The sequence below is a fragment of the Sus scrofa genome, chromosome 2 (assembly GCF_054392235.1).
Source record: "Sus scrofa isolate SSC_HxYL_T2T_F1_AM1 chromosome 2, Sscrofa_HxYL_maternal_Yorkshire_Landrace_v2.0, whole genome shotgun sequence".
Classification (NCBI taxonomy): Eukaryota; Metazoa; Chordata; class Mammalia; order Artiodactyla; family Suidae; genus Sus; species Sus scrofa.
The window spans coordinates 2090742-2117275 of record NC_139384.1 but is presented as its reverse complement, the minus strand read 5'-3'; the positions used below and the strand labels follow the sequence as shown (position 1 = coordinate 2117275).

Below are 26534 nucleotides of genomic sequence, written 5' to 3'. Positions count from 1 at the left end.
GCCATCCCAAGACGCTCACATCAAGGTCATGACCTTAGAGGAGGCTCCCTCCACGTGGCCGCGTCGCCGCTGTGATGTTTGCATGGCGCTTCCGTCCTGACGTCACCGTGTAGTTGGACATGCACCTTGGTTGGCAGCTCCTTGTAGTGAAGACCCTGGGGTGTCCATCTCGTGGTGATTGTCCCGCGGTCCAGCGCTGGACACCCTTTCCCAGGTTGGGGGCATCGTATCGGCTCTTTAGATTTGTCTCCCTTGATCTGAAGTTATGTCATGGAGTTACATCTGGATTGAATGCCTTCCTTAAATGCTTTGTTCCTCAGAAACATTTGAAATTGTAACACGGTTCAAACTATGGCACCGTGGGGAGTTCCTGTCGTGGCGCAGTGGTTAACGAATCCAGTCAATAACCATGAGGTTGCAGGTTCGATCCCTGGCCTCGCTCAGTGGGTTAAGGATCCGGCGCTGCCGTGAGCTGTGGTGTAGGTCACAGAGGCGGCTCAGGTTCAGCATTGTTTTGGCTGAGGTGTAGGCCAGCAGCTACAGCTCCGATTGGACCCCTAGCTTGGGAACCTCCATATGCCGTGGGTGCAGCCCTAAAAAGCTCCCCCCCCCCCCCCAAAAAGACCGAGGGATCTGGAAGTTTACGCAGGATGCTGAATTTATGTTTGTTGTTACACCATTGAACTGTGTATAAATGTGGCGCATCGTGGTAAGTGTTTTCTTCTGCATCTTTATTTTCTAGGGAGACGTGAAAGATAAAGTAGTCATAGCGGAAAAAGAAGCAGCAGCAGCAGAAGAGCCAAACCCCAAAGGAATTCCGGAGTTCTGGTTCACCATCTTCAGAAACGTCGATATGCTGAGTGAGCTAGTGCAGGTGGGCCTCCCCACCCGTGAGCGCGCAGTGGGGTTTGGCGGTTGTGGGCGGATTGTGGCTGGAAAGGCGCCTGCTGAGACCGTGGCTCGGAAGGGTAGTCGAGGTCCCACCGGGAGGCTGGGTCACGGCCGGAGCCCCGGCGGCCCTCCTGCTGCGGTCCTCGTGGGAAGGCCTGCCTCGGCGCCGCAGCCGGGCTCCGAGTTGCTTTGCCTCCTATACGTGCTGCCTCACTCCAGCAGGCAGCGTCCAGACCCTCTGTGTCCCACTGTGACGTGAGCAAGCCATAAGGGGAGGTGGGTAGTGTGTGTACGCTGCTCGCAGGCGCGGGCACGCTGGCTGGCACACACCCAGACTTCTCTGTTGATGGATTTTGAAGTGTGAAAGGGGCCTGTTGTGCAGCTTTGCTGCTCGGGCAAATACGTAAAAGTCGCCAATGTTTCCTCTTAATGGGACCAGCCAAGCTTGCTGTTTTCGCCTTGCCCCGTCAGGCTTTCGGTGATGAAATGGTGAACCACCTCAGTGGTAACAGACGGGACTTGACTTGAGCTGAGTTAGGGTGGCGGTTGCCGTAATCCAGAAATGGTCCTGCTCAGAAGTCCACAGAGGTGGTCGCGTCTGCAGTGGGCTTACTCCAGACAAGTGGGCCCAGGGCTTCTGCATCAGAGCGCAGCCCCAAGGGGCCTGCAGATGGCTGTGCTGCTGTCCGCCGGCTCCGGGAGCTGCCTGCGGGTCTGATGCCCACCCGCGTCCCGGAACTGCGGGAGGAGGAAGGGTGCGCCTTTCTCCTCGCCGTCCCGCTCCGGGACTGTTTCAGATGCGTGGCACGGAGGAGCCTGTGTTTTCTTGTCCACACTTCTTTTTCACACGAAGGGGTGTGGGGTAAGGATGCTGGACCCTGCTTTTAAAAGACTAACACGAGCCAGAGGTTTGTTGGAGAAGTGGAGTAGCATGTGCGGGAACCCGATTCTCACCCTGGCTGTGTGTCAGGTGCACCTGGGCAGCGTGAACACTAAATAGCAGGAGTTTGGGGGTTTGAGCATAAGCCCCGTTCTCCTCACTCGGCCCCGTGATAAAGCAACAAAGGAGGTAGCACCATCCGTGCCTCCCCCCCACCAAGTCCGAGTTCCAGGCGTCTGTAGAAGCGCTCATGTGAGTCCCGTGTGCCCCAGGGGTTGGAACCCCCTCATCAGCAGAGAGATGGAGAGCAGAGCATTTAGTGGGTGTACCCAGCACTCGGGCGTCCTCTGGGAAATACAGCTTCAGTGGGTCTGGGTGCAGCCTGTGGAGCTTCGTTTCTAGTGTGCCCCCAGGTGCTGCGGGGGGGCACCGAATAGGGGCAGGGACGTTGGATGTAGGCTTTGGGGGGGCAGGTTAGGTGACTCGATCGGATAACCTGGCTCCTGTGTTGCCTGCCAACTAGTTATTAACCTGGGGATGCTCTATCCGTAGCGTTTCCCTGGTTTGGGGGTGATGGTGTGGTCAGCCGTATTTAATGGAGCGTCTCTTCCGTTCTCCCCAGCACTTCTGTATCGGTGTCGGTGCTTCGGTGTTGAAGCCTCGGAGTGTCTCACTGCCCTTTGTGTCAGGCTGTAAAAAGATGCGGTGGTGTTTTCTTGACTCCTTTAACGTGTGGCGAGTGATGAGATGTGGTCTGGGCTGTTTCTAACCTGCAGCAGGTGGTGGTCATAGGTTCCACTTGGTCACACGTTGTGTCCCAGAGGCAGGCTTGGCTCTGGGTCCTTGGGTTCTCTGATGGCTGGGGGCAGGTGGTTTTGAAACCTGGGGGGAGTGGCTTTCAGTCAGTCCCAGAGTTGCTCCTGCTGTTGGCCCTTTGGGTCCTTAGTTTTGAGAGTCTGCTAATTTAGGGCCTTCTGTTGTGCTCTGGGCCATAGAACGTTCTTGGCCTTTAAGGTGCGTGGCTGGTTGAGGAAATCCAGGACGTGATAGTTATTTTGTGAGTGTGGAAAAAACAGCAGCAGCTGCTGCTAGTTTGGGATGCGTTTGAAGGTCGCAGCGCCGTGAGTTTGGAAAACATACGAGTGAGACGTTGGTCTTGAAACTGCAGGGATGGGCCAGATGCGAGATGAGCAGAATCTCAGAGCCTGTCGCTGGGCTCTGGAGTTGAGGCTTGGCATCTCGTCCTGATGTGGCTTTCTTCAAAGCCGACTGGGGTTACCTTGTGTCTGAAGACGTGGCCGGGTACCTCTGTTCATGCTGTTTTTTGTTTTGCTCCATACAGGCTCGGTCCCTGGCCCGGGAACTTGTGTGTGCTGTGGGCGCAGCGCCCCCACACACCCAAAAAGTTAGCGCTTTAAAATGCTAGCCATCCTCTGACAGCACTGGGGTTTGCCACAAGCCTTCAGTTTGCAAAAATGCAAAACATCTCTGAAGCACAACAAAGCAGCATGCAGTAAGCAAGGTGTGCCTGTGGTATAGAAAGAATTTAAAATTGGGAAGTTGGTGGTTATTAGAGCCTAATGGGACCTCAGGAAATGTTTAAGTCCAGTCCCCAGGCTTCTGGGTGAAGAAGTAACTCTTCTACAAAGGAAACACCTATCGGTAGTATGCGGTCGTTGGGTTGCAGGCCTTGTGAGGTTTTGGTTTTTTGGGTTGGGTTTTTTTGTTGTTGGGGGGGGTTGTATTTTTCTTAGTTGGACTTGCTCAAATGAGAGGCCCTGTAAACTGCGTTTGAACAGTGATAACTTATAAAAGCACAGGGTCATCATTAGATGCTCTTAGCTGACACCCGCCGTCTTGGTGTCAGACGCACTTTGGTGTTTCTGGCTGTGAGTTGACCCTGTGTTGGATTTAGGAGGAAGTTGGCTGCCAAGGTCAGTAGCTCATCTCGGCATTTTTCTGACTGTCCCTTTGGAGATGCTGAGGACTAGCCGTCTTAATTGGTGGCATTCTGACTCTGTAGGCGCTGAGAGTTGCTGGTGATGGGGAAGCAGACAGAGCTCCAGGCCAGGCAGAGGTGGCACCTCCAGCACTGCTAATCAGGGTCTGGAGTGCAGACAGCCTCCACAGTCAAGCCCTCCGATCGGTCCCGAACCTCATCTTTCCAGAGTCCTAGCTGCCCGCCACCTCGTGAGGGCAGTTCGAGCAGTGCCAGGGCCTTCCTGGGAGCACTGTTCGTGACCTGCTGGCCTGCCTGTGGCCGTTGGGTTCCATTCCAGTGCCACAGCAGTTCCAGCGCCGCCTGCCTGCCTGCCTGCCTCCCGGTGGCTGTCAGTTGCAGGGCTTGGAGACAAGGGCCGGAGCGGCCTGCGAGCGGCCTGGGACCAGGCCTTGGTCCCTCCCCCTCCCCCACCACAGAGCAGAGTAAGGTGGCGTTGCTCTGTTTTAGTCCTGCAGGTGCCACCTGCGTGGGTGGGGAAGACGTGGGTGCTGTCTTTGAAAGGCTCACCGGAAGCTTCTTGTCTTCTCTTTGTGCTTTAGGAATATGATGAGCCAATCTTGAAACACCTGCAGGATATCAAAGTGAAGTTTTCAGAGCCTGGACAGCCTATGGTGAGTGTGATGCTTCAACTCCCCGCTGGGGTCCGGCAGGGTCAGGCCCCTGAGGGTGCAGGTCCCGGAGCCCAGGCAAGAAATCCAGACCTGGCCACTTCCCCCTGGCCAACCGGGTGACGTGTGCGCTCTCACGTGGCCTCTCGCAGCCCGACTGCCGGCTCAGGCGAGGGGAGGTGTGGCGGCAGGTGCAGGGGTCAGACATGGGGTGGGACTCCTCGGCCATGGTCTCTGAGCTGGTCTGTGTCCTCTGTTGGGTAGGGGATGGTGCGCTTTTGCCGAGCGTCTCGCAGGTTTAGGGGGACCTCGCGTGTCTAAACCAGGTTGAAAGGGTGCTGAGTGTGGTCAGTGTGAGCAGCACTTCCCAGGAATCCCGCTCGCCGAGGCCAGAGACCCACCAGCTCTACCTTCCCGGCGACTGCAGAGTCAAGGCTGAAAGCTCCTTGCCCGTCGATCGGTCCCGAACCTCATCTTTCCAGAGTCCTAGCTGCCCGCCACCTCGTGAGGGCAGTTCGAGCAGTGCCAGGGCCTTCCTGGGAGCACTGTTCGTGACCTGCTGGCCTGCCTGTGGCCGTTGGGTTCCATTCCAGTGCCACAGCAGTTCCAGCGCCGCCTGCCTGCCTGCCTGCCTCCCGGTGGCTGTCAGTTGCAGGGCTTGGAGACAAGGGCCGGAGCGGCCTGCGAGCGGCCTGGGACCAGGCCTTGGTCCCTCCCCCTCCCCCACCACAGAGCAGAGTAAGGTGGCGTTGCTCTGTTTTAGTCCTGCAGGTGCCACCTGCGTGGGTGGGGGTCGGGCACACACACCTGTATGGCCCCTTTCCTGGGCTGCTCCCCTCTCGGGGGTGATTCAGTAGCCCTCTGTGGGTGCGGGTCACCCTGGCAGCTGAGGGAGCCGCTTCTTTCCTGCCGCACCCAGGTTATCACTGGGCCTTCTTGCTGCCTCTTCCCTGTGAGTGCTCCTTACCTGCATGAGGAGCGCCCCCTACTGGCCCCTGGTGGCAGCATGCTGTAGTTTGCCGGGTGACCTGGGCCTGCTTCCTTTTAGCCCCTCGTTTTTCTCCTGTTGCTTTCCCACTTCACTTTGTGAAAGTCCCGTGTGCTTCGTTACTGTAAGAAAACTTAGCAAATACAGAAAAGTGTGAAGAACACTATATAAATCGCCGTCTTCTAGAAATAACTCTTAGGGGCATAGTCTGCCCTTTTTAAAATTACATGGCATCTCAGAGTTCCTGTCATGGCACAGCAGAAACGAGTCTGACCAGGAACCATGAGGTTGCAGGTTCGATCCCTGGCCTCGCTCAGTGGGTTGAGGATCCGGCATTCCCATGAGCTGTGGAGTAGGTCGCAGATGTGGCTCGGATCTGATATTGTTGTGGCTCTGGTGTAGGCCAGCAGCTGTGGCTCCGATTGGACCCCTAGCCTGGGAACTTCCGTATGTCCGCAGGTGCGTCCTTAAAAAGACAAAAAATATATATATATATATATATATATATATATATATATAAAAATATGACATTAAAATTATGAAGAAGAAATTCAGAACTGCTTCAGAATGACACATGGCCATAGGGTGTTTGCCCCTGCCCCCGCCGCTCTCCAGGTCACCGTATTCCTGCTGTAGAAAGTGGAATCATTACACAGCAGTGTGTTGCTGTCTTTACCTCATGCAGCCTCTGCGCAGTGGAAAATAGTCACTGCGTCCGTTGGCTGCAAAAAGGTGTATTTATATTCCCCCAAAATTGCTGCTGCCACCACCACCCCATGCCGAATTGTTGTATTATGATCAGCTTACTCAAACAAGATTTTTGGAGTTCCCACTGTAGCACAGTGGGTTAAGAATCCAGCTGCAGAAGCTCAGGTCTCTGGAGGTACAGCTTCTATCCCCAGGCTGGCCCAATGGGTTAAAGATCCAGCGTGGCCACAGCTCTGGTGTGGGTCACAGCTGGGGCTCAGATTCAGCCCCCGGCCTGGGAACTTCCATATGCCGTGGGTGCAGCCGTAAAAATAATAAATAAACTTCTAAGGTTTTCTCGGTTTAGGTTCTCTTTAGTGTAAGGAATGGGCCCGAGCACGTGAACACTTAGGAAGCCCAGAGTTATTCAGTTTGTGTGCCTGATGGTGCTGGTGGTAGTGGTTTGTTTTTTTATGCTTTCAAGTCATGTCAGGCCTGGGGCAGGCTGCAGTGGCAGCACAGAGAGTCCCCCGTGTCCTCTGCTACACGTGTGGGGTCGGCTCAGGGCACCCGTGGCAGCCGTGGCTGGGGACCACCACCTGCTCTGCTCAGCATGAGTCTTCTGGCAGAGAAGTAGCAACCGCACTGCCTCTGCCGGGCAGGACAGAGAGAATCTTAGACTTCACTGGGAAGCCGTTGTCCATTAGTCACCTCCACGGCTGACCTGGCTGTAGGCGCGTGTGTGGACGAGGCCGCCTCACCCTTGGGCCCTTTTCTGCTGGGCCGTTGACACCCTGTAAGTCACCCCCGGTTGTGTTCGACTTTCTCTCGACTAAACCGAGGCCTGGGGAAAGGAGAAAAGTGGGAAAATAGGAAGAAAGGAATAGCACCCTTCGTTTGGAGAAACGGCAGGGGGGAAACGGGGAGAGAAGGAGGAAAGTAGGTAGTCTGTCCCGACAGAAGTTAGGGAGCGATGAAGGAAGAGGTGTCGCAGTGCCATGTCCCCTGGGTGGCCTGTTCACACCTGTGGTCATGGCCCAAAGCACTTCTCAGTAACGGTGGTCTCTCCGCTGACGGCCTCCTGCCTTCCGTCTGAATGTTGCTTCAGGGGCAACCGAAAGATCCTGTTTACAGGGGGCTGGGGTCGAGGTCTGGAGTGGGGGTCCCCCGAGGTTCTGGGGTCCCCGTAGCTGCCTTCTGTCCTCACTGGACCAGCAATTTGTTGAGGGGCTTTTTGAGCCCCTTCCCCTCCAGCCCACACCACCTGCCTGAGGTCAGTGGAGACCTGGCCGGACTCTGCCACCTCCCTTCTGGGCACCTGCTGGACTGCCCCCGTCCCTCGGAGCCCTTGTCTGCTTGCTAAGCACAGACAAGCACCACCCCTTCTTTGGAGGCTTCTTTTTCCACTTCCCTTTGTGGAAGTGGTTTGGTTTTGGTCTTTAAAAGAAGTTTTTCCTCCGTGATGGTTGTACCATTAGAATAAAAACGGAAAGAGCTAACATTCAGCAAGTATTGCTTGTAAAGCCAGCCCTGTTCTAAGGGCTTCCATAGATTCATCCTCAGGTCAACTCGTGGAGGGAGAGGGTTGTTTATTCCATTTCACAGGTGAGGAAATGGAAGCCCAGAGACAGTGCGTAAGTTCCCAGAGTCACACAGCACTGATGGGCAGAGGTGGGATTTGAACCCAGACTTGGTCCTGTGGACCGACCGCCTCTGCCGTGCGCCGAGCCCGGCTTGCCATTGGCTTTATGAGTGGGGCGGGGGTGGATGTCTTCCCCCCGGGTCGCCGCATCCTTCCTAGTGTCTTTCTCAACCGGGGCAAATTCCTCAAAGCGCAATTCATCAGTCCCAGACGATTTAGCTGGTTAATGTTCGCTGCTGCCCCTGTAGAGCCCTTCACGGGGTACGAGTGCTCCCGGCTTCCCAGAGCACTTGCCAGTCCTGGGTGTGCTTTGGACGTTTTGCTCAGACGGGGCGTCTCATTTTATTTTTCTTTTCTTGTTTGGGCTGCATCCGTAGCATATGGAGGTTTCCAGGCTGAGGGTCCAATTGGAGCTGGAGCCGCTGGCCTACACCACAGCCACAGCAACGCCAGATCCGAGCTGCATCTGCGACCTACACCACAGCGCGCGGCAACGCCGGATCCTTAACACACCGAGTGAGGCCAGGGATCCAACCTGCAACCTCTTGGTTCCCAGTCGGATCCGTGTCTGATGCGCCACCACGGGAACTCCTTATTTTTCTTGTGCTTTGTTATTTAAGAGCGTGAGTATCTTCTTTGTTGCCGCTGCTCTCTTCCTGCTGCTCTGTCCTTACACCTGCTCTGTCCCCACTTCTCCGGTGCTTGGCTCCAGATGTGCAGGATGCCTGGTGAGCGAAGGACAAGCTCGTCCTTGCCGTGGTCGGGAGAGGCCCACTCGTTGCTTCCTTTTCTCCCCCACGTGGGGTTGTGCCCCTGAGTCGGGGCTCCCTGACGCCCGCGTGCTCCCTCCAGCTCCCGCCCCACTGACCTCGCAGGAGGCGGGGCAGCGGGGAGACGTGCCACTCCCCGGGGGAGCTCGTTCTCCCCCGGCCGGGTTGTCAGAGCCGCCCGTGCCCCTTCTCGCGCACTGAAGGGTGCCGGCTGCTCCCCGCCTGCCGCCACGTCTTGACTTTGCGCTGGAGTTGTCGCCGTGGCGGCCCCTTGTGAGGTTTGCGGGGAGCGGCGTGCCTGGGGAGGGGCTGGCTTCCAGGAGGTGCTGTGTGGGTCCCGAGACGGCTGCTCAGGACCCTAAGCGGTACTTACCCGGGCTTTGTTCTCAGTCTTTCGTGTTAGAATTCCACTTTGAGCCCAACGACTACTTCAGCAACTCAGTCCTGACCAAGACGTACAAGATGAAGTCAGAGCCGGACAAGGCCGATCCCTTTTCCTTTGAAGGCCCTGAAATAGTTGACTGTGACGGGTAAGGAAATGCCCTTTCCACTTCCCTTTCTGAGAAAAAAGCCGATGGTTTTAGAGCTTTACAAGTAAGATAGAATTTAAGAATAAAGCACAAAGCCCAGTGGACAAAGATTGGAATAAACGAGCCGTCTAAGTGGGGAGGTGATGGCCAGCGCTGGGAAATGGCGCGTGTGTCGCTCGTGCCAGGGTCTGGAGAGGCGGCCGGGTTCCCTCGTTTGGGCGAGGGCGTGGGGCTTTCTCGTCACCTTGGTGCAGCGCTGATCGTTGACTCGCGGACTCCTCGCAGCAGAGGCTTGTGGCGTGGGTGGCGGTGCCCACACTGGGCCGAGCCGGGCGGTACTGGGCAGTAGCTTCGCTTTGGGCCTGGTGGGCAGTTTGCGTGCTGTTTGCCGCACGATGAGCGCCTTGCTGGTTTCAGCCCAGATGCGTCACCAAGGAGAGAATGGTTTGGAGGTGATTGATGCCCTTCGGTTGGTTTGAGACGGTTTGGGAATTGGGTTTTTTTGTTTGTTTGTTTTTGTTTTTTTCAGCGGCCACACCTGGGGCATATGGAGGTTCCCAGGCTAGGGGGTCCAATCAGAGCTACAGATACCAGCCTACACCAGAGCCACAGCAACACCAGATCTGACCCACGTCTGCGACCTACCCCACAGCTCACGGCAATGCCAGGTTCTTAACCCACTGAGCGAGGCCAGGGATCAAACCTGCAACCTCATGGATACTGATCAGATTTGTTTCTGCTGCGCCACGACAGGAACTCCGGAATTGTTTTATGCTTGGTTGAAAAGGTTACTCTTACTCACGGAACCAAACACTTAGCTTTACGAACCCCAGTGTAACGCAGAACTCAGTCCAAATCCTCTGGGCTCGAATAGCCAGTCATTTAGACGGGTCGTTTCCCAGGGCCAGGCCATCGTGGGAGAAGGCTGGCTCTCCGGGCGTGTCCGATGCCAGGTGGCACCTGTGGTCCACCGTGATGCAGCCCGAAAGCTCGCTGCTCGCGGTCCCCGCCAGTGTGCTCGGCAGCCCCGGAGCGTGCAGGCCTGCGGGTGGCCAGGTCTGCAGCGGCCTCCTGTTTGCTTTCTCCAGCTGGTGCCGCTCCGTCACCTGGAGATTTCGGGTCCCCGAGTAGGTAGCTTCACGGGGCTGAGAGTTGTGAGGGGACAGCAGGCGACAAGGTCTTCGTCGGCCTCGGGCTCAGGAAGAGCCCTGCCGGAGCCCGCCTCCGCCGGGACGGCCCGCCGCGCCCCGCCCGGGGGTCCTGCAGGCCCTCGGGGAGCAGCGCTTGCTGGCAGCGTGTCGGAGGAGGCCGCCCGGTCAGGCTGGAGCCGGGGGTGCTGGCTGTGCACGCGCGGCCGGTTTTTCTCAGGGAGGGCGACCCCGTGACCGCCGTCTCGTCCGTGTAGGTGCGCCATTGACTGGAAGAAAGGCAAGAACGTGACGGTGAAAACCATCAAGAAGAAGCAGAAACACAAGGGCCGAGGCACCGTCAGGACCATCACCAAGCAGGTCCCCAGCGATTCCTTCTTCAACTTCTTCAGCCCGCTCAAAGGTGAGCCCGTCCGGGCTGCGCGGGGCGCGTGCTCCCTTTGGCTTTCGGGTCTTTCTGCTGCCCTGATGGAGCAGGCGAGGGGTGGGACGCACGTATCCTGTGACAGGCACAGACGTAGGGCAGAGCCCTGGCCTGGAAGCGTCTTGTTTCCCCCTAGTTTTTAAAACAGGAGACGGACCCTTCGAGCTAGTGGAGGCTGAGCAGCTGACTTGGAGAACTGGAGGGCCAGAGCTCCCGGCCGTGTGCCGGTGTGGCTGTGGGGGCAGACACTTCCTCTTTATTTTCCCCAAACAAAAACCAGTTTGCAATGAAGAGGTGCGGGCCCTGCTTTAGGCAGTTGGTGGGCCTGGGGCCGCAGGGTGGCGCCCTCTCCCGTGTGACCTCATGTCCCTGTGACCAGTCCATTGTGTCTTTACTCTTGGGGTGGTTTTCCACGACTTGGTTTTGCTCGTTTGTTTCCCCAGTTCGTTTGTGAACCTAGAAGGTCGCGTGTATGTTGGTTTGGGGGTAAGAATAGCCGTAAATTACAGTTCTTAAATTTCTTTTTTGGGGGCAGATCTCGTTTGGAGCCTCAGGTTGGGTGTATTGGAGGTTACCTGTGTGACTTCACCCCAAAGTAGAGGGGCTTTGATTCCTAAATTCAGTGGCTTTGTTAGTCGTTTTAAATAAGTGGACTCGAGAATTTGGGGAGTGATGTGGGGGGCCTCGTGGTTGCGCAAGTCAAAAAATGTACCAGACGTCCCTAAGCTGCATACTTAAAGTGGGTGAATTTCATAGTATACAGCTTTTTATTTTTTATTTTTGTTTTCATCTTCTTGCCTTTTCTAGGGCCGCTCCCGCGGCATATGGCGGTTCCCAGGCTAGGGGTCAGGTCGGAGCTGTAGCCACCGGCCTGCGCCAGAGCCACAGCAACACCAGATCCAAGCTGCATCTGCGACCTACAGCACAGCTCACGGCCTCACCAGATCCTTAACCCACGGAGCGAGGCCAGGGATCGAACCCGCAGCCTCATGGTTCCTCGCCACGACAGGAACACCAGTACACGGCTATTTTGACAGTGACCAAGGACACGCGATTTCACGTCATAGGCCCTGTGAAAATGAAGCGGCGAAAGCGTGTGGGGCGGTCGAGGAAAGAGTTCAAAATTAATGAAGTGATTTTTGAAACGGAGGCGCTTAAGTGGCTAGTCCCGCACCTTCTTTGTCTTTAACCCTACAAATCGGGTCCAGAAGTGAGTGAGGAAGGAACTCACGTGAACTGCTGACCCCGAGGACCGGAGCCCTGAACCTGCGTCTCCAGGGCCGGTGGGGCGGTCCCACGCTGGGCTCGGGGAGCAGCCGTGCGCGGCGAGAGCTGCCTCCCTGCGCCGGCCCTGTGGGGACGGGCCTGGCACCAGAGCGGCTGGGGGCAGACACTGCTAGAGTCACGCGAGCCGTGCTGCGCCTCCCAGGTGTGGTCTTGGGTGCCTTTCCTGTTAGGCTTGGTTCTCTGTCGGGCTCTGGTGGGCCACCGAGGTCTGTGTGGCCGAGTGTGCTGGAGACGTGAGCCACGGGTGGCCGCGAGTGATGTCCTGCCCGCCGGGAGTCTTCTCGTCTTGCAGGGGGACCTTTCAGCCCTGTGCTCCTCTCCCTCCTTTGCTAACGAGTCAGCGCGAACCTGACAAGAGGCAGCGCCTCAGTCACGCCGAGGACCTGCAGGGCTTCACCGTCTTCCTCTTTCTTTGGACTTCCCGTCGTGGCGCAGCAGAAACGAATCCGACTAGGAACCATGAGGTTGCGCGTTCGATCCCTGGCCTCGCTCCGTGGGTTGAGGATCCGGCATTGCCGAGAGCTGTGCTGTGGGTCGCAGACACGGCTCGGATCCCACGTGGCTCGGATTCGACCCCTAGCCTGGGAACCTCCATGTGCTGCGGGTGCGGCCCTATAAGTACAGAAGACAAAAAACCTTTCTCTTTCTCTACTGAGTCATCCTGTAGTTGTGCAGCGCACGAGTTACAACTCCACTGAAAGCACAAATGCGCTGAAAGGCCACAGTCTGGGGCGCCTGGTGGCACCTCCGAACTCCTCTGGGTTCCCGTCTCGGTGTGGCCTTCTCCTCGCAGCTGGCCCTGCCCTGGGGGTGGCGGGAGCTCCGCGGGCAGAGGCGCGGGGCTCGGGCGGTTTCCAGGGAGGTGCAGGCTTTCTGCGCGGTTAACGTGACGTGTGTTTGTCTTCTTTTGCAGCATCAGGGGACGGAGAGTCGCTGGTAAGCCTCGTGTCCTTATCACAAGTCTCTTCCTCTGCTGCCCAGGCCTTCGCTCCCCTAGAGTCAGCCCCCAGGTTGCGGACCTGGCCCGCTCCCCTCACCGCAGCCCGGGGCGGGGCGGAGCGCGCATTCTGTGGGTTCCCTTCTGGGCGCCCCTGGGCCCCGCACCTCCCTGCCGTGTGCTGTGATGGTGTCTTACCTGCGGAGACGGCGCCCCCAGCGAGTCGGGGGTGGGGCCGGGCCAGAGGAGGTGCTGTCCCCACTGAAACGAGGTGACGTCTCGCTCCCCTCAGGATGAAGATTCCGAGTTCACCCTGGCCTCGGACTTTGAAATCGGCCACTTCTTCCGCGAGCGGATAGTCCCGCGCGCCGTGCTCTACTTCACCGGGGAGGCGATAGAGGATGATGACAACGTAGGTGGCTTGGGGACCCCAGCCAGAAACCTGGGCCCTGCGCCTGGGCACGGGTGGCAGAAGCAGGTCTGGGAGGCGGCCTCCGGGCAGAGGACCCGGGGGCCTGTCCCCTGACTCGCTGCACAGTGTCCTCTAAAGACCCAGGGCCTTGCTGTTCCCCTCGAGGTCCGTGAGCTCTGGGTGACTGAGCCTGGGGAGGGCCTCACGCCCGGTGGTCCGGCCCTGCCGAGCGACGACCAGCAGAGCCAGCTCACGCTTGCACAGGGCGCACAGGCGCTGGGGGAGCCGAGCCCCACGCGCCTCAGAAAAGCCGCGCAGTCAGGCCGCCCTCCCCTCCGCCTGAGGAGCTGGCCCTCCCCGGTAGATCTTGGGAGCAGGGTCCCCGCCCCGACTGTCCCCCAGGCTCAGGTCTTCTTGGGGTGCTCTGGGGCGTGTTACTGGACGTGAGCTTTAGAGCACGTCCAATCTGTTGTGTCTGCCTCCTCTTGGTGTGAGGCCTGTCGGGGCAGCAGGGGTGCCCCCTGAGGGGGGTCAGCTCCTCCCCGCAGCCCTGCTTTGTGGTGAAGGCCCTGAGCGGCGGTGCAGCTGCAGCGCCGGCGAACGTCCCAGCTGCAGCCTGCCCACCCTTAGGCTGCAGGGTGGCCTGGGTCCGGGACGTGGGCACGCATAGCACTGCCCTTCAGGTCATTGAAGCCCCCACATGGTTGCTCTGACCTAGGTTTTAGGAAATGCTGGTTATACAGCAGAGTCTAGGCCAACGCTGCCCAGTAGAATCTTCCGTCCAGTGCGGCAGGACTGACGCCGTGTGGTGCTGGAAGCTTTACAGGGAGGTCTTGGCCAGCGAGGAGCCAAATGTTTGGTTTCATCTAATCTGCCCCCAAAAGACACAATGGAACACTCTTCTCTAGACCGACCTTCCAAACTTGTCAAACCATCTGTCCGTCGGCGCAGACGCCTGCTTGCGTGCTCTCTGTGCGCCGAGCGCAGCGTGTGTGGCAGGTGCTCTGAGCAGGGCAGCAGAGTCGTTCCCAGTGTCTGTGGCGCCCTCTGTACACATGGCTGGCGAGCAGCGTGCTTGGGGGGGGGCGCCCTGACCCCCTCAGGCCGGGTCCTGGTTCTGCCAGTGCCCCCACGTGCCGGGGTGGTGGTCCCGACCCCTGCTCCTCTTCAGGCTCTTGGGGCACATCCTTGGAGGTCGATACCCTCAGTGGGCGTCGGGAGAGGTGAGGGCGCCAACGTCGCTGCGGCAGGAACGTGCATGAACACTGGGCGTGCTGGGGGTGGGGGGGGCGTAGGTGTCCTGGCTGTGTTTTCCTGCTTGGGTGGGTCACCGTGCCCACCCTGTGGGCTGCACACCCCCACTTTGGAACGAGGACAGATCCGGGGGCGGGGACGTCGTCAGAACCCCAGAAAGGGGGAGCCCAGGCCCACGCGAGGCGGCTCCAGCGTGACCTGAAATGTGGGGGTGTCTTGTTGGCTCCCAGACACAGAGCGTCTTTCTTGTCCAGGGCTGCTCGAGCACTTGGAAGGAAGGGGGGGGGGGCAGGAGGCTGCACCCAGGGGTCGAGGTGGCCGTGGCGGCCCCAGTGCTCTCCTGAGTCCCCCTGGGTTGTCGCCCAGAGGTGGAGGCGGGGCTCTGTGAGGAAAGGGCTCCCAGCTGCAGGGATGAGGCTCATTCTGCTTCTTTATTGGTTGGTTGGCTTTTATTTTTTACGTATTTTTTAATTTTTTTATGGCCACACCCGTGGCATGTGGAAGCTCCCAGTCTAGGGGTCGAGTTGGGGCTTGCTGTCAGCCTACACCATGGCAACACCGGATCCGAGCTGCGTCTGCGACCTACACCACAGCTCGTGGCAACACCGGATCCTTAACCCACTGAGCGAGGCCAGGGATCCTACCCGCAACCTCATGGTTCCTAATGGGATTTGTTTCCCATGTGCCACGACGGGAACTCGGGTTGGTGTTTTTCAATTGGCCGCATCCTCAGCGTGTGGAAGTTCCTGGGCCAGGGATTGAACCCCAGCCGCAGCTGAGACAGCACCAGATCCTCGACCCCTGCACCAGGCTGGGACTTGAACCCCATCTCCGTAGCGACCCAAACCACAGCAGTCAGGCTCTCAGCCCACCGCACCACAGCAGGAACTCCTATTTGGCCCCGTTGTGATTTTGACCCCAGCCTGATATTTGGGGATTGACTGCGAGCCTGACCAGCGCCATCTGCACCTCGGGGTCCATTCAGGACCCGCCCGGGGCGGTGTGGGAGTTCCTCCCACAGTGGCACACGTAGTTCTGACTTCAGCGCCAGGGTTTTGTCGTCCTCTGAAGATGAAGGAGCTCCCTGGTACGCGGTGGAGCGCAGCATCGAAAGGCCTAAACCTGGGGACTGCTGCTGGTTTGCTTAGCAGCCAGTCCCTGTTGGACCCAGCGCACGCCCGGGCTGGCCCTGTCCTTTCTGTGCCCCGTCCCCGTCCGTAGTCCTCCCTCTTGAGTGGGTTTCGGATCCCTGGTATCCTGTGAACACGTGGCCCTGCAGGTCGGGCCCTGGCTGGAGGCCGCCCGCTGCCGGAGGCCAGGCCTCTTCCCGTGCTCCTCGGGCCTGGCCGGCGTGGCCCTTGACGGGGATGGGTCTGCCGTCTGGCCTCACAAATCCTGAAAGCCTGTTCCTTTCGTTTCAGTTTGAAGAAGGCGAGGAAGGAGAAGAGGAGGTAAGACGTCGCTTCCCGCCCGGGGTGGCGCTGGGCCCTCTCTGTCTGAGCAGGCGGCGGCCGTCCTCCCCCCCGGGCGAGGCTCTCTCCTCGGAGCAGGGCTGAGCTGGGCGAGGGCAGGCGTGGCCGGCCTGTGGCAGCGCCGAGTCCCACCTGCCCGTGGCTCACGGAGCTGCGGCTCAGCGCGTCGCAGGCAGGTCATCTGAGAACAGAAGGCGTCAGAGGAAGGGCTGTGACCACTCAGGGGCAGTGCCGGCCTAACCGAAGCAGGGCACGGCTTTAGTTTCCCTTCTCTGCGGCGGGTGCCTCCCAGGGACTTCGGTCCGGTCTGTTCGACTGGGTCTCCTTCCTTTTCTTGCAGGAACTAGAAGGTGACGAGGAGGGAGAGGACGAGGACGATGCTGACGTGAACCCCAAGGTGAGTCGCCGGGGGCCTCCCAGACCTGGGGATGCTGCGCTGGTGAACTTGTGCAGCATGTCCCCAGGCTGGGGCGGTGGCCTTGGGAAGATGCCCTGTCCTTCTCGAGTCAGAAGAGTTAAACAGGCTTCCAGAAAAATCCTGAGCCAGAAACTGCGTGGACACCTGATCTGTCGCTTTCCTAAGCTGTGTCTTGTGTATATAAACCTGTCCAGTCCGGAGCAGCCTCTCGTCCAGATCTTCAGTTCTTTCAAGATACTGATTGAGCTTTTTTGTTCTGTGGGGTTTTGTGTTTTGGGAAAGGGGCAGAGATGGGATGGTGGGGGGAGGGTGTTCGTGTGTGTGTTTTATGAATAGAATAATGGAACTGGGGGCATGACTTTACAATTGAATCTGTGCTGAGATTGTTCAGAAGATACGTCTGGATATCTCCAATAATTTGAATGAAGCCAGGAAGCTTTTGCTTTAAAAAGCCAAACCAGACCAACGAGGCTGAGGGGCACCCCTTCACTTCGGTCCTCAGCCTGAGCCTTTCCTTGTGGCCTCAGAGGAGCCTGAGTCGGGGCACTTGCCAACTGACAGGTCCTTTAGCAGAGAACGACGGGCGAGCTCGCGCTCAGGGTGTGGCTCCCCTGCCCCTGAGGACTGAGCCTGCCCGGCTGTCGGGTGCCAGCCTTCCTCGGCACTGTGGACTCTTGGTCTCTGTCACCTGTTTGTTTGTTTGTTTGTTTGTTTGTTTCCCTGGTTTCTGCCCAGAGTGGAACGTGCACTGTCAGTGCGGTGACTGGTCTAAGCACTTTTTGGCACCAGACGTGTGTCTGGGTGCACATGGCGGTGGCTCCTGGGGAAGGGACGTGGTGGCTTCACTCGCTCGGTGTGCCGGTCATCTCGGCTCGGGACGAGCTCGCTCCCGGGCAGGGTCACTCTCTGGACACTCGCCCTCGGGTCCTGAGCCGCCGCGCCCGGGAGGAGGGCCAAGCCTGGAGGGACTTGCGCCTGGCGGAGGGGTCACTCACCCGGGTCTCCAGGCCTGCCCCTGGCCAGCCTCCTGCCGGGCGCGGACGTGCGCGCCCACTGTGGGTGCTGGAGCGGAGCCCGTGGGGCTGGGGCGCCGTCTCCGGCCGCCCGCCCGCCTTCCCGGCAGCGGGGCTCGGTCCCTCGTCGTTTCCTCTTGTCCGTCCTCGTCTCTCCTTTGGCTGCACCTCCTGTCTCCTCTCACGTCTCGGATTCTGGAAGAGCGTTTAATGCCGCAGCAAGTGGAGCTTGTCCCCGCTCAGCCTCCGCCACGTCCTGCTGGGTGTGCTGCTCGCACGGAGGCGCGAGAGCTGTCGGCCTCGTGCCGCGGGAGCGACTCGGGGCTTGTCCTCCCCGCAGGGCCTGTCCCCAGAGTCGGCACAGGCGCAGGAGCCCGGGCAGGGCGAGTAGTGGGTGTCCCGGCTCGGGTTGGGGGCTGAGGCTGCCCGTGTCAGGGTCGGTGTTTGAGCCCTTCCGTGTCGTGAGAAATGGGGGCTCTCCCCTCCTGTCTGATGTTGTGCATCTCATTTTCTTTTATGCTGACGGTTGCTTTCAATTTTTTTCCCCGTTTAGGTGTAATTTTTGTCTGTTAATCATGCGTACATTGCTAGGTAAGGTGGCATCGCGTTCCTTCCTAACTTGCGAACTTCCGCTCTGTGCTGTGTGTCAGTGCCGTGTCGTGACCGGAGGAGGAGGCTGCCGGCCGGGCGGCGGGGGCGCCTGCCCCGAGTGCTCTCAGAGCCCGCCCACACGGCCGCGTGGGCACCTGCTGGCCGAGCCCAGGGCTTGTTGCAGACCAGGCAGCAGAGATGGCCCTGGTGTGGCACGTGTGTCGATGCCCCATCCCCCTCCTCCCCCCAGCGCTGTCCCGGGCCTGGAGCCAGCGTCTGGTCCCCTCGGCCCCTGGCTCGGGCCGCCTCCCGGTCTGCCCTTGGAATGACAGTTTTGAGGCTGCTCTCCTGATGAGGAGTCTGGTTGGGTGTATGGTTTTGGTGCCCAGGCTCTTTGACAGCGTTTCTGGTGAGCGTGCACCTGGCAGGTGCCATTTGCCCAGGGCTGGGCCCGGGCCCGGGACACACGCACTTAGACCAGGGGCTGAGGCTGTCGTGTTGTGTCTCTGCATCCTTCGCAAGGGGACATCCCGGGGTCCCGGGGAGCGAGCCGCAGCCCAGCCTCTGGGTGACGTGGCCGGTGTCCGTTGTGTGATCCCGGTGTGCCTCTGGGGCTGCTGGGTGCGCAGGGTACAGTCAGAGCAGTCTGTAGGCTCCTCCGCCCGAGACGGAGCTTGCCGAGGAGTGGATTCGCTTGCTCAGAAGTATTGGTGACATCGTTGTCCATCTCCCAGGCTTCGTTGGCTCCACAGACGGTCCCTGGGGCTGGGAGTGGGTTTAGAGGGAGGAGACAGGGTAGGTCACGGCCGCGAGCCCGCTCCCTCTTCCCGTCTCTGGGGCCTGCGCGGGAGGGCTCGGCTCCGGGGCCTGGCTGCTCCCCGCGGGGGGCTCGAAACAGGCAGAGGCAGCCCCGCTCTGACCTTCCTCCGGGGTCGCCGTGTTGGAAGTACGTGTGTAGTGAGCAGCTGCCAGTCAGAGCGCCCGTGTTCGCTGCCGGCCGGCGTGCCTGGTGTCTACAAGCCTGTTTTCTCTTTGGCAGAAGGAGCCCAGCCAGCCCTCGGAGTGCAAGCAGCAGTGAGACTCACCTGCCGTGCGGCCGCCCTCGCGTGGACAGAGCGCACGCCTGCCTTGCTTCCCGTGCATGATTCTCACTTTAACGTCTCCTTTTTCTTTGTTATTTTGCTTAACCTGTACAGTGGCGACTCCGAGGCATTTCAGAAATAGGAGGTTTAATTCCAGCCTCCTCTACAGCCTTGGGCACAGCGCCGTGGACGCGGCCGGGCCCTGCCTGTCTTGGGGAGGCCCCCCAGAACGCAGCCGGCGGGGCCCCTTGACGCCAGGGGTACGTGGGCTGTGGCTCTGGGGCACCCAGAGCCAGGACGGGCACCTGCTTCATTGGAGACCCACACGCCGCTCCAGCTGCCTCGGGAGAGCCCTTCGCCTCTGGCTCTCCTTCCTGTGGTTCATTTTCCTCGGGGCCCTGACCCTGTTCATCTCGTATTTATTTGTTCTTCACGCTGGCGAGGGCTCGGGACACGCACTGTCGCTTGTCCTTTGAGTTTCTGGAACCGTCTTGGGGCCAGAGACCCGGTGCCCTGGGTGGGAGTTGGTGGTTGGGCTCCGGGACGAGGCGCGTGGAAGAAGCTGCTGCCTCCCGCCGGCCGCCGGCAGGAGCCGGTTCTCATGACACGCGGACCACGCTTGGCTTGCGGGGAGGGGGCTGCGGGCAGAGCCAGGATTTGCCCAGCGGCGGCAGTGGCGGCAGCGGCAACGCGGGGAGGGGCTCAGCCCGGGAGCGGGAGCTCCCCCCTTAGTGCGTGAGTGTCCAGAGTTGCTTTCACCACAGCCCCCGTCCCCACACTCATCTTGTCCTAAAAGCCCTGGGTTCGGAGCGACGTGTCCTTGGCGGGCGTGTGGGTTTCGGAGCGCGTGACCGCAGCTCCTGGCAGCCGGAGCCCCGCGTCCGTGCTGCGGCCAGGCCTGTAGAGTGCTCAGCCTTCCTCACGATGCGTTTGTAACTGACTACGGTGTTTTCAATTTGTACAGAACAGTTAGAATATTCTATTAAAGTTGTGAAACACACCCCAGCCCTGCGCTGTCTTCCTTGGCGGGGGGAGCGGGTGGGCTCGCGGGCCGCTTGGCTGCGGGCGGGTGTGGGCTCCCGGCCCCGTGGAGAGCCGCCTCCCCGCATGCGTCTGTGGGGCTGGGCCTCCTGGGTCCAGAAGGGAAACCTGTGCAGGGCCGCTCCCTTCGCAGCAGGACAGCTCGGCCCAGAAGTGCCTGCCGCCCGGCTCTCGCTGCAGCTCCTGACCCCGGGGCTCTGCCCGGCGCTGGGAGGGCTGGCTCCTCCCTGGGAGCAGCCGGCGGGGAGGCCACTGGTGGCCACGAGGAGGGCTTGGCCGTGGACGTGCTTTCACGTCAGACCCGGGCGGTGGGGGGGGGTGAACTGCCCCCGCTGCTGGCCCTGGGCGCTCACAGTGGCACCTGAAGGACTAGAGGCGGCGCACGGTCACATGCTCGGCACTTGCGGGCGGTGGGGGCGTTGGGGGAGCAGAGGCCGTTCAGCAGCTGGGCCACTGGCCCGGCCGCCTGACCCTCCAGGCGGCCGTCACCAGCCCGCCATGGCCTGCGTGGGAAGCGTGCTGGGCCTCCCTGGGGGACCCGGGGGTCACGCCAGGGGCTCCTCCCGGATGGCGGCAGAGGGGCTGCGGACTGTCGGAGCCTCCCCCGTGCAGCGAGCGCATGGGGCTTCAGAAGGGGGTGCGTGTCCCTGTGGCAGGCCCTGCAGCCGCGAGCACAGGGCATGGGGCAGCTCCTCACTTCCCTGGGGGGCAGGGGCAGTCAGGTCTCCCATGGCCACAGAGGAGGTGCCCTTGTGCCAAAGGCAGCACCTCTGGCAGCTCCGAGCCGAACAGGAAGCTGGGTGCCTGGGGGTCGCGGGAGGAAGGTCAGGCTCTGACAGACCCTTGCGTGTGTGGAGCTATGTGATGTGGCCAGACCGGGTGTCCTCGTCGGGCCGGCTCACGTCGGGGCAGCGGTGCTAAGACTGTTCAGAGTGGCCCTGGTTTGGTTTCTCTGTGGGACCAGAAGGGTGCCATGTGCTACCTGCCATGGTGCCAGAGCTGAGCCCCTGCCGCCTCCGGGCCCAATCCAGGTACACCTGGATGGCAGGCCTGCAGCACCGAGCCCCAAGGCTGTGCCTTTCCTGGCCTTGCGCCGTGGCTCTGACCTCCCAGAGCCGGGGCCTCCTGTCGGTGCCTTGGAGGGCCCCACATGTCACCCCAGGACCTCCAGGAAACTGCAGAGGCCCTGGGGCTGGTTCCGTCCCTACCCCTTGTGCTGGAAGGTCACAGAGCCATCAGCCCGGAGTCATGGGTGGGTGGCCGGGCCCAGGCTGGGCCAGTGCTCCCTGGCGGCTGCCGCTTCCTGGGGCCCAGGCCACTGTCGCCACAGACTCCGGCGCTGCCCGCCTGGCCGCTGACCCCGGACTGCAACAAGCTGGGTCCCTCCCGGCCCTGCTTTGGGCTGTCACCTCCTCCCCGGGCTGGGCCTTCGTGCTCCTGAGGCCAGGTGGGCGTTCAGGGCCCCCCTCCCCAGGCCGCCCTGTTGGGGGCCACATCTGTCATACGCGCTCAGAACCAAGGGATGGTTCTGGGCCCGGCTGCCATCTCTGCCATTTCCTGTGCCAGTCTCGGCACCCCGACCTCCGGAGGCGCTGGGCCCTGTGCCCAGCCCTGGGGAGAGGGCAGACCTGGGGGACGGTGACGGCCCTGCAACACGAGGATCGGGAGAGCCTCACCTGAGCCGGGGCGGGGGCAGCCCAGCTCAGCGGCTTCCAAACCACCAGACCCGGGCAGGGCCTGGCCGACCAGGGCGCCAGGGGTGCGGGGGAGGGAGGAGTCCGTGTGCCCTTGTCAGAGTCCCTCGAGTGGGTAGGTGTGTATGTGAAGTGACTTCAGTGGAGCTGATTTTTCCAAAGCCCCCCAAATTGGGGTCGTTGCTCTAGAAACTGGTTTTCTCCAGAAGGGGTCTCCTAGGCCTGCCCACCCTGGCACCCAGTCTGCTGTGTGGGTTCAGGGCCCCCGTTTCGAGGGACAGGGGCCAAGCGGGGGGCCAGGCCCATCCCTTCCAGTGCCCAGCAACCCTCTACCCCACCCTGGGCCCGAGGGCCCGGTCCCTGAAGTCCAGGCCCCCACGGCTCCGGGGCCGCTGCTCCTGGCGTGCTTTTGCCTGGACGCTCCCTGGAGCCTTGCCCGGGGTGGGAAGGACCAGGGAGCTGCTGACCTCGGACCTGCCCTCTGCTCGGGCCAGCTCCTCCTCTGGCTCCTGGCCCCTGAGTGCCTGCGGGCCAGAACACACCAGGTGGAGCCCTGTGGGAGAGATGGTGCGCCCTGGGGAGCCCCGAGCCGCCAGCCAAGCCCCTAGTTGAGGAAGGGGCTGCATCAGGGCTTGGGGCCCTGCTGGAGGGCACTGTCCCTAGCGTGGGTGGCCCTCGGCTCCCTGCCAGCTGGGCCGCCCAGCACAGCCGCGCCCGGACTTCGGCCCCTGCCTCCTCCACGTCCGAGCAGCTTCCTTCCGGTGGAGGCAGACGTGCCCTCCCAGCTTCAGCCTCAGAGGGCAGAGTGCGTGGGGTGACACGTGGGGAGCCCGGGATCCCAGACCCAGCCGCTCGGCCCCACTCAGCGGGAGACGCTGGCAGGCAGTGGTCCCCCAAAGCAGGACCTCCAGGACCCGCAGCCCACTTTCAGGCCTCAGGCCGCCGGAAGGGTGGGGCCTGGACACACCCTCCGAGGCCGAGGCACCTTGGTGTGGGCCGAGGCGGAGCCCCTGCCCTCCTGGCGATGTCGCCACGGGGCCCGGTCCCTGAGCCAGCCTGGCTGCACTGACTGTTCAGGGCGGTGGCCGGATGTTACTTTCCACGACAACCTAACAGGCCTGCCTGCCCCGCTGGGCTCGAGGCTCCCGAGGTCTGCGACATGCCCAGGCCCCGGGCGCGGGCCAGACCCGCAGACACACCCTGTGGCTCCGTCTGCTGGCGCTGGGGGCTCTCCTGGGGCGCCCCCGGAAGTCCGGGCGCATCAGGCCCCCGAACCTGCCCGGGACTCGGCTTCTGCGTCGGAGGCTTGAGAAGCACTTGGCGCCCACATGTGGGAGAGGAAGCCCGTGGGCCAGGTCAGGCCGCCCCCTGCCCAGGCCCGGCGGCCGGGCTTGGAACCAGCACCTGGGAGGAGGGCGCTGGGGCAGGCAGGCTCCACGGGCAGGCACTGGGCCAGCGTCGTCGTGGCTCTGCCGCCGACACCCCCACGACAGTGCAGCTGGAAGTTCCCTGGGAGCTCCCGGAGCCACCCTCCCCGGAGTGGGGACCTGACCTGCGAAGGGGGAGGCCCCCAGGGGGCAAGCCCGGCCCCCCAGCCCGGGCTGCGCCCCCGGGACCTGGCCAAGCTCCTTTCCGAGCTCTGCACCAGGGGTGGGGGAGGGGAGCTGTGAGGGTCCCTTCCAAGGTCAGGGCTGAGGATCTGTAAGAAGGATGAGAGCGGAGTGGCCGGGCTGGGGTCTTCTTGTTCCAAGCCCCCAAGTGTGTGGTCATTCGTCACCGCAGCCCTAGGACGCTTGGACAGGAGGTGGGGGGGGGCTGCCCTTCAAAGTGGGTGGCACTGAGGGGACACCGTTCTGAGAATGACATGCCTGGGGTGGTCCGTAGCAGGGAGGGCAGGGGCCACGAGCAGACACCAGCCCGAGACTGATGGTCTCCACCCAGAGGAGGCTGCGGGGACCCTCTGGCCGGGTCCCTCCCCACTGTCTCCTGCAGCAGCTCAGGCCCCTCTGAACACCCCAACCCTGCTCTCCTGGCCTCTGGCTCCCCAGGTGGGCCAGGGCATGTCTCCGTCTGGGTTTCTAGACATCAGGGGATGCCAGCTCCTTGTGATGTGAACTCCTACTCATCCTTGAAAACCCCAAATCACCACAGTCCCTGAGAAGACTTGACTTCACACCCATGGCCAGCTAGTGACACTGCCACTCTTGTCTGGACCTCATCTGCCCGGGGAGGGTGAGAAGCGTGGGGGAGAGAGAGGCTCCACACCAGCCTGGGGGCTGTGTCTGTGTCCTGGGGCAGCTGTAACAAATGACCCCAAACTGGGTGGCTCAAGACATCACAAATGTACGATCTGGAGGCTAGAAGACCAAAATCCGGGTGTCACAGGCCTGCTTCTGCCGGAGGCTCTGGGGAGCATCCTTGTGCATTTTCCAGCACTGGGGGCTCCGGGTGATCCTGGGCTGTCCCTGCAGCCTGTCTCTCGTCACGTGGCCCCCTCCTCCTCTGCGTCTCTGATGACATATCCGTTTGGGCCCCCTGGGTAATCCAGGAGCACCCCTCTTCTCAAGGCCCTGAATTTCATCGCACCTTTTGTCATATAAGTTGACATTCACTCTTGGACCATAAAAGGTCAGTCACGGGTTCTGGAGATGCAGGTAGGACCCGTCCTTTTTTGGGGGGGCACTGTCAGCCCCCCAAATAGAGGCTTTTCAGACACACAGGGACCACCGCATCCTGGGGGCAGAGGGATGCTAAGGAAATACAGTGTCTTCCGTTAGGCGCCCGGACTTTCGGGTGAGGGTACCCCGGTCGGCGGGTGATCTTGCCGGAGCTGTTGCACAGCCCCGCGGCTCACGCGCCGCCCCTCGCCTGGGGACATGTATGAGCATATGCAGTCGGTGGACACGGGCACGCGGGCGGCCTCCACGCGAGAGCTGCAGCCTGAGGCCTGGCAAGATGTTTGCAGAGTGTGGCCCGGGGGGGCGGGAGGCAGACTCCCGGGGGTGCCCAAGACCCGTCCCCCTCTATTCCCAACATTAGAAGTGCAAGCTCATGGAGTTCCTGTCGTGGCTCAGCGGAAACGAATCTGCCTGGCATCCATGAGGACGCAGGTTCGATCCCTGGCCTCGCTCCGTGGGTTAAGGATCCAGCGTTGCCGTGAGCTGTGGTGTAGGTTGCAGACGCGGCTTGGATCTGCCGTGGCTGTGGCTGTGGTATAAGCCAGCAGCCATATAGCTTCGATTCAACCTCTGGTCTGGGAACTTCCGTATGCCATTGGTGCAGCCCCTAAAAAGACAAAAAATAAAAAAATAAGTGCAGGCTCACATCTGTGCTGACCTTTACATTTCAGTTGCTGTAAAATATGTGTAACATATAATTTACCGTTTTAACCATTTTTAGGTGCGCACCTCAGTAGCTTTAGGTTCATTCACAACATTGCGCCTCCATCTCCAGAACGTTCCGTCTTCCCAAACGGAAGCTCTGTCCCCATGAAACATGGTCCCTCCCCTCCCCCAGCCCCTGGCCCCCACCGTCCGACTTCCTGTCCCTATGAATGGGACTCCTCTGGGGGCCTCACATGAGTGGGACCTTACAGAATTTGTCCTTTCGTGACCGGCTTCTTTCCCTGAACACAGTGGGCCCAGGGTCCTTCCACGTTGCAGCCTGTGTCAGGATTGCCTTCCTGTTGAAGGCTGAGTAATATTCCACTGCGTGGATGGACCACGTTTCGTGCTTCCCTCCACCCGTGGCTGGGCACCGGGGCTGCTCCCCCCTCCCGGCTGGGGTGAAGATGCTGCTGTGAACGTGGGTGTGCAAGGGTCTGTGTGAGTCCCTGCGCTCACTTCTTTGGGGGATGGACCCTGAAATGGACTTGCTGGATCACAGGATAATTCTCTTCTTAATTATTATTATTATTATTATTTTGGCTGTGCCTGCAGCATGTGGAAGTTTCTGGGCCAGGGATCAAACCTGCACTACAGCAATGACAATGCCAGATCTTTTTATCCTTTTTAGGGCTGCACCCATGGCACATGGAAGCTCCCAGGCCAGGGGTCAAATCAGAGCTACAGCTGTCAGCCTACACCACAGCCACAGCAACGCAGGATCCTGGCCACGTCTGCCACCTACACCACAGATCCCCGGCCCACTGAGCTGGGCCAGGGCTCAAACCCTCATCTTCTTGGATACTAGTCGGATTCGTTTCCGCTGCACCGCAATGCGCCTGCCAGATCCTTAACCCACTGAGCCACATGGAACTCATTCTTAATTTTTTAAGGAAACGCAAATGCGTTTCTTTTTTTCTTTTTGTGGCCGGGGTGTGCAGCGGCTTGATGTGGGATCTCAGTTCCCAGACCGGGGGTCAAACGCGGGCCTCAGCGTTGAAAGCGCTGAATACTGACCCCTAGAGCCCCAGGAAACTCCCGCAAGTGCGTTTTTTAAAAGGGATCAGGGGTCACTCTGCATCGAGAGTGGGTCTGGGGTGGGGTCGTGAGAGAGGAACGCTCAGAACTTTGAAATCATGTCAGCCGTGTTTTACTGTTAGGTCAACAGGGAGTTACTGCTTCGGTAAAAGTGCATGACGTGGGGGGTTCTCATCGTGGCTCAGCAGAAACAAACCAACTGGCATCCATGAGGACGCGGGTTCGATTCCTGGCCTCGCTCCGTGGGTTAAGGATCCGGTGCTGCCCTGGGCTGTGGTGTAGGTGGCAGATGCAGCTCAGATCCTGCGTGGCTGTGGCTGTGGTGTAGGCCGGTGGCTGCAG

The 26534-nt window shown here is 60.5% G+C and overlaps 1 protein-coding gene and 2 non-coding genes across 26 annotated transcripts in view; all 3 read left to right on the top strand.

The window, feature by feature from the left end:
- The window catches only part of NAP1L4 (nucleosome assembly protein 1 like 4), a 47295-nt gene extending 27254 nt beyond the window's left edge, over positions 1-20041 (top strand). For 8 of the 24 annotated variants that reach the window (XM_013993990.3, XM_013993988.3, XM_085009571.1 and 5 more), the window contains 9 exons: positions 743-874; positions 4313-4384; positions 8859-8998; positions 10404-10549; positions 12771-12793; positions 13087-13206; positions 15882-15911; positions 16273-16329; positions 18994-20036. In XM_013993990.3, the coding sequence (XP_013849444.2) occupies positions 743-874; positions 4313-4384; positions 8859-8998; positions 10404-10549; positions 12771-12793; positions 13087-13206; positions 15882-15911; positions 16273-16329; positions 18994-19032 (759 nt within the window). In that variant the 3' untranslated portion in view covers positions 19033-20036. 24 annotated transcript variants of the gene reach the window in all.
- LOC146405020 (small nucleolar RNA SNORA54) lies at positions 3998-4127 on the top strand. The gene has a single exon (XR_014839257.1). It is a non-coding gene; the product is annotated as a small nucleolar RNA SNORA54 (small nucleolar RNA).
- On the top strand, positions 4922-5051 carry LOC146405019 (small nucleolar RNA SNORA54). Its single transcript, XR_014839256.1, has one exon. It is a non-coding gene; the product is annotated as a small nucleolar RNA SNORA54 (small nucleolar RNA).
- Positions 20042-26534: the final 6493 nt, after the last annotated feature.